At 40.0% G+C, this 12271-nt stretch overlaps 1 protein-coding gene across 2 annotated transcripts in view; it reads left to right on the top strand.

Annotated features, from left to right (window-relative positions):
* The window catches only part of samd4a (sterile alpha motif domain containing 4A), a 69272-nt gene extending 58996 nt beyond the window's left edge, over positions 1-10276 (top strand). For both annotated transcript variants that reach the window (XM_084729595.1, XM_084729659.1), the window contains 2 exons: positions 1976-2059; positions 8906-10276. In XM_084729595.1, the coding sequence (XP_084585721.1) occupies positions 1976-2059; positions 8906-8934 (113 nt within the window). In that variant the 3' untranslated portion in view covers positions 8935-10276. The remainder of the gene's footprint in view (positions 1-1975; positions 2060-8905) is intronic.
* The last annotated feature ends 1995 nt before the right edge of the window (positions 10277-12271 follow it).

Below are 12271 nucleotides of genomic sequence, written 5' to 3' on the forward strand. Positions count from 1 at the left end.
GCAGAGAAAAAAAGAGGGCACGAAGGAACAAGTGTGTCTGTGTGTGTACAGTGTTTCTTCAGTGTGTGTTTGTGTCGCTGTAAGTCTGTGTGTGCACGGGGCGGAGGGGTGTGTGTGGGGCGGGGGGGATTTGGAGCCTATAAATAGCCCAGTGTGGACTACTGGGCCTAACTCAGCTTTTCTCTCTGGCCACAAGGGATTTTCACTGCCCGGCCTGTGTTGAAGACTCAGCTAAGGACTAAATGGCTGGAAGGGTTGCTAGGCTGTACTGTGGCCCAAATACACCCCCCTACACACACAGTCACCCCCCAACACACACATACTGCCCCCTCCAACCTCAACCCAGCCCTCTACTAAACAGTCTCCACCCTGCTCACAGTTTAGGCTAAGATGGCCAACAGTAACTAGCACCTGAGAGCGGGAAAAAAAAGGAGGAAGGAAGAAATTATTTCATAAGCAACCATTTATGATATTATGATAATGTTTTAACATGATTATAATCTTAATGTTACCGGTTGGAAACTGGAACCAGGATGTGCAGGATGTCTGAGAATTATGCTGTAAGTGAATGAAGTTATGTGACCTTTGTAAACTCCAACAATATTTAGTAAAATTAGAGGCCTATTCTCAATCAGCATACATCAACTAAACAATGAATAAAAAGTATTTTGTTTTGTTCAAAGTAAATCTATTAGACAAAAAACAGACACATAATATCAACACATTGATTTTTTAATTACCAGTCTAAGTCCTCTGTTTTTTTTGTCTCTGGACACGCACCGGATGCTGTTGAGTATACAGGGTGGAGTGAAAAACAAATACTGGGATAACTGCAGACTCTGCATTTCGATTTGATTCTTGAAATTGTAAGGAAGACTTGAACACAGCTTTAAGACAATTACCATGTGTTCAGTCTGGGTTGAGGAAGAGTAATTCGGTTTACAGCCTCACTTGTGTGATCCATACATATGACTACTCTACAGATCCATATGATGACCAGTATCAAGTTATCTTGATGTCAGTTCTGTCGTATATTATATCACAGAATATTTTAATGTTAAAAAAAAGTAGATCTCATAATTAGAGTGTGAGATAATTCTAGTTATACATATTACTCTGCACTTCAAAGCAAAGGACATCACTTACATTACATGTTATTTCAAATGAGCAAGTTTAAATTTTGTCCCCAGTCCAGTCTCAGTCTACACATACACACATTTATTCCACTATTCCCATGGGGACAGTCACTGACTTAATGTATTCCCTATCTCCTTATCTCAACCTTACCCATCACAGCTAAACACCTAAACTTATCCCTCACCCTTACCTTAACCTAAACCTGACTGTAAACTGAAACTGAGACCCAAGTCTTAACCCCCAAAAAGCCGTCTCATGGGTTCCTATGGGTTAGTGTACTTTCAGGTGAAAGTCCCTGCCAGGATATAACACACGCTCACATGCACACACGTCCCTGCTGCAGCAGGGCAGACATTGTTTTGATGTAGCATGTGTCTCAGTGCTGGAGTTAACAGTGTGGTATAATCTGATTATTGAGGCTACACTCTGGTTGAGTGGACGACATTGTCCCTGTGAACTGATCTGATTTCTTTTGTCAGCCAACTCGTCTGATGCTGATTTAGTAAGAAAAGAGGGAAAAAAGGGTTAAGCATTATCATGATTCTGTTAAATTATGATTAAAAGTGTCTGATTAAGAGTGTGTGAAGTCTAAAACTAACGCAGCTTTTCATGACTTAATGAGGAACCAACTCAGTGGACTGATATTGTACATAATCTCTGCCATGGAAAGTATCAGCTGTAGAAAACACTCTGTAATTTGATTAATTCAAGTTTTATTGGCTTGCTGAACCTGCTGTGATCATCTTCAGGACATTTTATTCACATCATCTGTTTAATATGAATATAATGTAATCACTGATACTGATGCTTCCTCAAATTTGTTTTTGTTTCTGTGCAGATCTTCAGTTACCGGCAACAGAGCCAGACATCAACAATCGCCTTGAGTCTCTGTGTCTGAGTATGACAGAGCACGCCTTGGGAGGTAACACACAGTTTTAATTGGTCCTGATTATTCAACCATAACAAGATAAAGTTGTTCTATTAAAAGAACATTTAAGGTTTCCTTTTAGTCTGTGTCTCTTTATTACATGACCACTACCATGCTGGTTATAAGCCTCATCCTGTCTTTGATCATATTCAGGATGTAATGTTTAAGTGGGTCAGAGAGTGATGTGGTTTTTCATGTCACTCTGCTATATGCATGATTATCATATTGTTCAGGTTTCTGATGGCAGTGATGATCTCAGAGACAGACCATTGCAGAGAGCTGCTCTGTCCTTGTTTGTACCACCTGAATTATCTCAGCTGTTGAGAATTAATCCACTTTGGTTCCTGGCTGCTGTGGCGCTGTTTGATTTTAATACGGTTTTGTGTATTTAATTCCTTCATTTTGTTGCTAGGAATGGAAGACAAGAACGATAAACAAAAACAAAAGTGTATCGACACATCCTTACCAGTGTCACTCTTGATCAGTGGTTCCCAGTTATTATAGTGACTTTCTCTGCCCATCAGATGTAGAATATGTGTTAAGGGAAATAAGAGTCCTATTCTCCATCAGTTAGAAAAGGAAAACGGAAACAAACCATACAGTGAAAAGAAAGTGGGGATAGATAGACCAATAGGCCAGTTAATCTGCTGATTGAGATAATCAACATCAGATTATGACGCTGATAAACTACAAATGTCTGCATAGATATCCACAGGGAGCCTTGTCGGTGTGGCTGCTGTGGAACAATGTTAGCGATGCAAGCGCCCCTCCTGCAAATGTTTCCTCAAGTCACCTTCATCTTTTACAAATGTTAATATGTTCCTCCCATCCTAAATAACTGCAAACCTAATCTAAAACTGTCACTGGCTAGCATTAAATATATATTACATTATAATGTATAGAATAATTCAGTTAATTGACGTCACTTCTGACATACTGATCCCTTAAACACCCATCACGTTCTGAAATCTGCAGCGTAACCCAATGTATTTTCTATTTTATTAATGAATTCTAAAGATTCTATCTAAAGGAACACATTACTAGCTGAGATAACCACATATATTAGATTGTAATGTGCATGGAATAACAAAATAATACATCACTTTTCTTTGTTTTGATAGCAGCAGTGTATTTGCCATTTGCTGCCCTGCTCTTTAAATATCAGCATAGACGATTGAAAAACCATCACTGGTTGACCGCTAAAAAAAAGTATTTTATTCTGTCCAAAGTAAAACTGTGACATTTTATATGTTTAAAAGATAAAACACACACAGAGTTACATTGATTATGTTTTTCATTTACATCTCTTGAGTGAATAATTCATTGTCTTGGCTGGCTAAAGAGGCATGTTTTGTCTCAAGATGCAGATTGCTGACAGTTTCTTTTATATCCATGAAACCATTACAGTGTTTTTTTATAAATCTTGTGGTGCCCTTTACTTCTCATGACACCAACCTCAAAACCCACTGTTGTTATTGATTTTATTTGTGTATCACAATGTTAAGGTCATAAGGTTTCAGCACAGCATCACTAGAGTTGTTGGTGACAGAGCTGCATCGGTAGCAGACAGCCACCAGAAAGCTTTATAGTGTTTAAAAGGCTCAGTATGTTTTAAACCAGCTTGCAAAGTTCACAGGCTTATCTGGGTTTATGTAAGAAGGGTATAATGTTGACATACCCAGACATAAAAATGTAAGCAGGACACTCATTGCTTCCATTTCCTCAGCATCAGACATAAAAAGCTTGTGTACAGGCCAGCAGTTGGCTCTAACTCTACTAGAACTTCTGTGTTATTTTTAAAGCCAAAAGCAAACTCCACGGTGTATAAAACTGATATCAGTCAATCAGTTTTGAGTCATGTTTGAGCTCGGTCATTTTGGTCGATCTTAACACTGATCTTAAGGCTGAGTGGCCTACTCCAACACTCAGTCAATCATTCTGTTATGTGCTTAAAGTCTGGAGAGTTTGGCCCATCAGTAACCCCAGACACGTTGGAGCCCAACAAGTTTTTTTTAATTTTTTGAGATATGTTCTATTTGTTGGTCCAGTCTGGCCAAGCAGGTCCAAAACTTGCCAAGTTTGAAATCTGACAGTGAGAGTTCAGCCAAGGAGAGTTCGGCTCAAGATGGAAATGAAATGAGTTCACGTTTTAACAAAAGCTCTCACCCACAAATACAATTTATGTAAACAGATATGACATGCTGTGCAACTTTATTTAGGGGGATTACATCATATTTTAATTACATTATAAACTGAGTTAAATAAATCTTATACAATGTTTTCCTCTGCTTTATTTTGTGATAATGTGATATGAAAGTAAACTGTAAGTTGAATCAGGGACTGTTAGAACAGCTGTTAAATATTTTTGAATGACAGAAGAGGTAGCATGTGATCTCTAATCACCAAGTCTGTAATTTCTTCATTTTAGGGGGGAGGCCACTTGCCTGTTGGTGTTATAATTTTTTGAGGGCACAAATGCAAAATGCCAGGACAGTGAGGCCATCAAATAAAAAAGGTTAAGGTTAAGGGTGACTGTATCATTTATTATTTTAATTTGTTAGCACCAAGCGCAGGGACACTGAAAGTCAGTCAGATGTCAGTCTGTATAATAAATAGTTATACTAAATAGTAGGGCTGGGGCGATTCGTCAGTGTCATTGATTACGAAAATATGTCAGTTTGCATAACGTGCATCGACACGTCGCCATGAACTGCTGCGCCCGGTTAGAGCATTGATTCACCCGGAGAACAAGCTGCAGGTTGCTGCAATCATCTGAAGTGTAGGAGTATTTCAGACAGAGGACACAACAGTATGCCTGTCTTTAGCTCCACAAATTGGACATGTGTTATCAAGGCAGCACAGCTGCTCCACACGAGTGCTGGAAGTGAAGCACTGACCAGCCTCAGCAGCATCGTCCTGCTTACTTTCTGTCATCGCCCAGGCTGACAGGATTATCAACATGTGGAACGTGTCTCTGACAGTAGAAGTCACTTAAGATAGATTTTCTAGATGTTTCTTCATCACCCCTGTGTTAGAAGTGATGCTGCACCGCTGCTGTTAACCTGACATCATGCATCATCTAACAGTGTTATCCAACCATTTTGTACTTTCTGTTCACTTTATCAGTTAAGTATGAGTCAGAAATGGCTAAAATCATAATAGACATCTGTAATTGTATTAAATTATTATCTTTGCCCCACACTGATGCAAAAATTCACTGCCAGTGATCATCTTACCTGCAGTGATGAAACCCCAGTGATGAAATAACTCCATGTCATAACCAGTTTAAGTCAAAATACTGACAGTCCAGTTCAGTGAAGGGTTGACAGTGATTAGTAGTAGTACAGTATCTCACTAAAGGAGATACAAGCATTTGTCTTTTATTTATGGTGTACTTGAAAATGTGAATGTGAATAGAAAACACTGAACACTTTAAAGTCACTTTTTAATCTGTCAGCATTATACTGTAGTGAACATGGCCTGAGTCAAGCTGGTGACCTAAGCAGAATGTTCCCATGTACAGTGAATTTCAGTCTGGGTTAAAGTCAGTGCCAACTCCCCCCATCTCAAAACTCGACTGAGGTGAAGACAGTGGGCCTCAGTGCTCGGCACAGACCGGTGGACAAGTGCTGCTTGTGTGTGTGTGTGTGTGTGTGTGTGTGTGTGTGTGTGTGTGTGTGTGTGTGTGTGTGTGTGTGTGTGTGTGTGTGTGTGTTAGTGTGTTAGGTGGAGAGCAGAACGAAGGAGCGCGTTTAACTGAAGAAACTCCTTCTTAATCTTTTTTTTTAGATTTTCTAGACTCTTGCAAAACATCCAGCTGTGGGCAGCTTCAGAAACATAACTTTATACCGCGATTTCAAACCAGCTATAGGAAATGACTAAGAACACAAAGTTTCATGGGTATAAGGAAAAGGATGTTGACGTTCAGTCGGCAGTTGGTTGTTTTTGGAAAGCCTAGTGTAACAAACTATAACGATATATTTTCATAATATATATTCCCAAACTTCAGAGACTGTAAATTATACTGACAAATATAAGAGAGCAAGCCTATCATGATGAGGACTGGAATCTGATATGAAAATTTGACTCTTTTGGGAGAATTAATGCAGTTGTGAAATTTAAAAAACTCAGATCACCTTCAAACTTAAAATAATCATAAACTATAAATTTTTACTAACAGCTGTAGCAGCTCTGTTGACACTTGCTTCTTGTGTTATACACTATATTTTGTACTTAACTGCACTATTCAAGAACAGCTCACAATGACATTAAACTGCCCTTTCAGTATCATGATGGAGGCTTTATGTTTGTGGAATCAAAATGTCCACCAGTGCGTAGCTTGATAACATTTTCCTCTTCAGCCACACCAGAGGCAACAGCTGTCAGACTGTTGTTTTTCTCTGAAAGGCTCTATCAGTATTTTGACAGATGTGTTGTTCTCTCGCCATGACAGTGTGGGCCCTGGCCCCTCACTGTTCACCAAGTCCTGAAAGTTTCAGGACTTCTTCACTAACAGCTCACGGCGGTTAGATTAAACTTTATCCACACAGTGCTTATGATAAATGCCCAAAGATCATTAGAAACATGATTAGGAAGAATGTAGAATCATTATAAAGAAATCCAGGAACAAGCTTACCAGCATCATAAAGGGATGCAGAGTTGTAGGCAGGAGAATTCTATATAATAATGAAGTAAAATGAATGACAATGACTAGTTTCTTTTTTTTTTTTTCTTTTAAGACCTTTTTAGCAAATTTTGGATACTAATTCTAAAGGCAGAAAGAAGCATGAAAGCTAAATACTGTCTCTACAGCCTGTTAGGCTCTCGCTGTAGTTACTAGACCAACACAGGTTCACCTGAAGCTGGTGTTTGACTGATATCTGAAATATGGATGTATGATATGGATTTTTCAGCCAGTTACCAATAATCAATAATTATCTGCTTCTCATGGCCAATACCAGCAGGATAAGCACTAATTTCACGTTTTTGTATTTTATAAAGAAGTTCTCCTAACCTGTACTTTGTGCACACCTGAGAAGAAGAAAGTCTCAGATGATCAAATTTTCTGCAGCTCTGACTGAAGCAAATCTAAGTGACATCACCATGACAACGGAAACAAAGAACAGTTCTGGCTCTTCAAATGTTCATTTATTTGTTTTGAAAAACATCAAAAATTCAAATTAAATGCTTTCACAATCTGTCAAATCAGACATTAGTATAGCCGATATTTAGCAGCTAATATACGCCAATACTGATAAAGGCCGATATAATATCACCCTGATATTTGTTGTGCATCCCTGATCTGAAACTCTTCCTTGTACCATCTTATTCCTAAGGAATAGTTCATCCACAAATTAAAGTTTCACAGGAAAACAATTGCGGAATCTCCCAAAACAATGTAAGTGAATGATGACCCATTTTCAAATGCAAAAAACAACAATAATAATAAAATGCCTCCATACTGCTCATCTGGTGTAATCCAAGTCTCCTAAAGCTCTGATATGCCAAGTTGACTTGAAATACGTCATTTACACCATATTTCAACCCAGATCTTCACTGTAGATCCTTGCACACAGTCTGAGGTCAGCGTGTGGTGTGACGGTGTGTGTGCACGTGTGAATGGCATGTCCAGGCTTTAGAAGACTTGGATTATACCAGACAAGCAGTATGGAGGCACGTTATTTTCTCAATTATTTTGAAAACTGGTCACCATTCACTTGTATTATTTGGCAGATTCTGCAACGCCATTTTCCTGTGAAAGTCCAGCAGTGTTTTGTGGACTAAAAAACTAAATCTGACCTTCAGTCAGCATGACGTTGGGTAGATAATGGCTGAATTTTCATTTTTTGGTGAATTATCCCTCTAAGTTCAAGGCAGGCTGGATCCTGTCCCAGCATGCACTGGGAGTAAGACAGGGATGGTTAGTGCTGGGAGCCTGAGGTCTCATTACAGAAAAATTTCCTAACTGCTATTTTAAATTTTAACGATAAGAAAAATCCTCTCCTCCTATTACAGGAATGATTCTTAAACTTGTGGCTGTGTCCATCTTATCTCAGACCTTGTATCTGAAGAAATCCTAACCAGAGCTGTAAATTTGATTCTTCAGTCGGCACTCATCCTATAATGCCAGTATCTGTGTTTAGGATGTACACGAGACAGCCTGTATCCTTGACGACTGCTGACTCACGCCACTTGTCACTGGCTAGCTAGTTTGCTATAATGGACAAGAAAAGACAGGTGTCCAATTTTAGCTTCACTGAGAAGGAGGGATTAATCATGTCAGTGGAGGAGAGGAATCCCCACCAATCTGACGACAAAGCACATCAATTAAATTTAAAATTAAGTGTCTTGGCAGTCAATATATACCCATTAATACATGGTCCGGGAAATTCAAAGCGTCATCATACAGTTTGAGGAGCCTTTCAGTCATAATATTTCAGTGTTCATTTTGTCCCCTCGTTGTCATAAACACTTTAAAAAATAGGTGCTACTGTTTTTGGCAGTTCTGAATTTAGAAGAGGGTCTATGCCATCCTAATTTAGGATTACTAACTTAAGAAATTTTGCAGTCAGGACAGCTCTGTGATAAATTTCTGTCTGAAGATAAGATAGAATTTTGTCTTAAATGCAGTTAAGAAACAAAATGTCACCCAAACTAAGATGAGATAAGATATCAGACATTTCTGTAATGAGGTTCCTGAGGACTCATGACTGCCTTCTCACAGTTCACTTTTACAGCTTTATCTTCATTTGGACCCTTGATTCTGACTCTTATCATTATCTAAGTTTTCACTGAGTTAAACACTAAATATCTTTTCTTCTCTCTGCTCTTCCTCTTTAGACGGTGCCGACCGCACATCAACAATATGAAATGAGGACCTGAGTGAGAGCAGTAGGACAGCGCAGGTTCACGAGGCTCTCTCACGATAAGTCACCTCGAGGTCACCAGCCCTCCTGTCCCCTCTCCCTGTAGCCAATGGTAGAGCTCAACCAAAGGATCGGACGGGATCCAAGAAACACAAGAGAGCCACTCATCACATGGCGAACACAAGCGATCACATTGGCACCGTCCGTCGGGTCGGAACAACACACTTCCTGCTCCGCCAGCATGCTCACAGTCACCTGCGTCTGGGTGAGGAGAGAGAAAAGCATCGAACATGGCCTGGACAGTGTGTGAACAGCGCCCCCCAGCCACTGGGGAGGCCAGATGCAGTACTGCAGTCCAGTCGGCCCCGGCAGAAGGGAGACGCTGGCCTGTGGATCAGGGCCCGGTGAGACTGAGGCCCTTTCCCTCTCCGACACCCTCCGGTCCCCGCACATCGACCACAGCTCGTGGCATCTTTCAAATCCATAACAGTACCTCAGACCCCGAAACAAGACAAGACAAGTAGAGCGAGAAAGAAGCAAAAGGAAGTTTGGGATTTCCTTGACTGTTTGTAGAACTCGGGAAGGCCTCTTGCTCAGTATTGGGTTGCAAAAAAAATCATTTATTTGTATTGTATGTATTTATTGTTTACATAATGATGCTACTTTCAAAGGGTACAGAAACATGTATGAATTTCAGGTATGAATTGTGTAATATTCTGTAAAGCCTTGGCCGTCTACCAGCTTTACGTCCCATGAGTAGCCATCACGCTAGTTTACAACCAACGTGCTTATTCTTTATTTTAGCAGCCAACAACCAAGATGTGTTGGCTTAAAAATTTACTGAGAGAATGACAGAGAGGGAGGAAGAGGAGGATGTGTGAGGAGGGATAAGAGGAAGAAGGTGATGTGGAGAAAGACAGAGGATGTAGAAGAAGAAAGAATGGAGCAGAAGTGATGCTGGAGAGGGAAGCGGATGTTTAGAGGAGAAAGACATCAGAGGCAGGACCTCTGATGGGCTGATGATGAAGGAAGATGATGTCATGTCTAATCATATTGTGAGTCTGTGAGCGAGTGTAGGAGGAAGTGAATCTGGCACCGGTCAGTTGCATATTGTTTATCCACAGCATGTACTGTATGAACTCTTTAAATTCAGAGCCTCTGTAGGCACAAATGTAGGTTTTTATAAATGGGAGATTATTACAGCTGTTATCGTCGATGGGAATCTGTCTACATGTTCAGATACTGGGTTTAGTTGTTTTTCTAAAGCAGGGTGATATGCTTAAGCTGCATGTTACAACTAGATATCTTTCTTTTGGAGGAAAGGAAGATTGTGAAATGTGTGAAATGTGGAGAAAAAAAAACAGGAGGTTGATTCTGTTTTCCCACTCAGACCGTGTTGCTGAGAGAGGATTGCAACATTGGAGAAATCACACGCTGTCAATCCATGAAGGGTAGTTTTTCCCAGAGATTGTCTCATTAGTGCTTACCTCCACCTGCTGGCCAAACACAGCCATGGCAGGACAGACACAGCACAGTCCATGGACACTCCGGCATTCTGCAGAGTCATTGAGAAATCATTCATGGGGAGAAATCAGTTCTGCAGGAGTTCCAGTGTAACATGGTCGTCTGTCTGTCTTGTCAGTGCAGGCCTACTTGGAATTTATTTCTTTTTTTTTTATTCTCATGGTTATTCTGTGTCTTAATATTTATCCTCAGTTTATTGTGTCTGATACAGGCTTTATAAGAGTAGGTTTATAAACTGGTTAGGAAACTCTCTCTCAGTGCCACTTTCACCTGAGCACGTGTGCTGCGAGTCCTGACCTGACCGGTCATCATTGAGGGTTATTGATTATTGTTGTTTAGTTTCTTCAGTAGTTTGTTGCAATTCTATAGTACTTCCTTTGTATCCTGCACTTGATATAATAATGTGATACACACTAAAAATCCAAATGTTCAAGGCCCAGGCAACAGTTTGATGCTTTGGAGTCGGATCAAACGGAGCAGATAGAAGACACTCGCTCTCAACTGTAGAGCTACAGTCTCAATCGAAAACACTTACTCTCGACTGTAGAGTCTCAGCGGACAGACAGAAGTCGAGTGGTAAAACCACAACAGGTGGTGATGTTGAATCACGCCGCTGAGACGAAAAGCTCTCACTGACTTTAAATGATTTCTGTTTGTCTGGTGGTGGTGATGTTGGAGTTGAAAATACTCTCGTCTCATTCATACATGTAAGCCTGGGATGAATCATCCCACACAGTTAAAGGACTGTACCAGTGTTTGTGCATGTTTTAGCCCATTTAATGCCATTTGAATACACATACAATACCATCTATTGATATGTCTTTTTATATTTTTCCTTAAAGGAAAACTAGGGATGCCCAGGTCAGTCCACTGTTGATCATTATTGGCCTGTATTCAGTAAAATATGCAACTGGGAAACCGGGAGTAATGTTTACTCGACACCAATCAAGAAAACCAATTAAAAAACAACAACTAATTTCTAGCTGAGTTGGTGTCATTGATGCATGCTAACTAACCTAAAGGAGCATTTCACCCTCAAATTGATTTGCATGTCAGTTATTCACTCTGTGTTGCCTTGAATCTCTGAAAATTTTTGGTGGCATTTGTGTTATCAAACTATCAAAACGTCCTCTGAAAACTCACACTAACTTTCACAGTGTAATCCAAGTGTCAAATATCTAGTTATATGCTCAGTACTTCCAGAAAACCTTTGCTAATGAAATCGTTTCTAGTGGAAAGCCCTGAAACTAGACTACACACCCATGATTAAACACCATGCATGAGGCTAAGAGCAGCAGCAGCATGTGTGTTTGTAGTGGTCCCTCCTCCCACCTCGTTTAGTAGCCTGGAGCTGCACATGTGGATCCTCAGGCTCCACTTACTCTGGACTATTTTTGCGTTGCTCTTTGGGAGTTCTTTGCACTACTCGGATGATTTAGCAAACTAAACAAGAACATGTTATTGCCAGACTCAGAAACCATAACTTTTTGTGGTATTTTATTAACTTCATGTTGTACAGTCACTCAACGTTTGTAGCCAAAGCTACAGCGCCACCTGGTGAAGAACCTAATACACTACAATGCAGTCAAACAGCTATAAAACTGCTATACTAGCTGCTATAATGAAGCAAAATCGTGATTGATGTGAGACGTTCATTGATCGATGGGGTTCATAGATGACTGCCAATCAGTATTGGTGGCAAAAAATTTGATTTGGGCATCCCTAAGGAAAGCAAAGTTTCTACTAATTTTATTATGTTATTAAAATTAGTCCTGACACTTCCCTGAGAAAGTTAATCCATCACAGTAAACAATTA

The sequence above is a fragment of the Lutjanus erythropterus genome, chromosome 1 (genome assembly GCF_056507025.1).
Source record: "Lutjanus erythropterus isolate fLutEry1 chromosome 1, fLutEry1.hap2, whole genome shotgun sequence".
NCBI lineage: Eukaryota > Metazoa > Chordata > Actinopteri > Lutjaniformes > Lutjanidae > Lutjanus > Lutjanus erythropterus.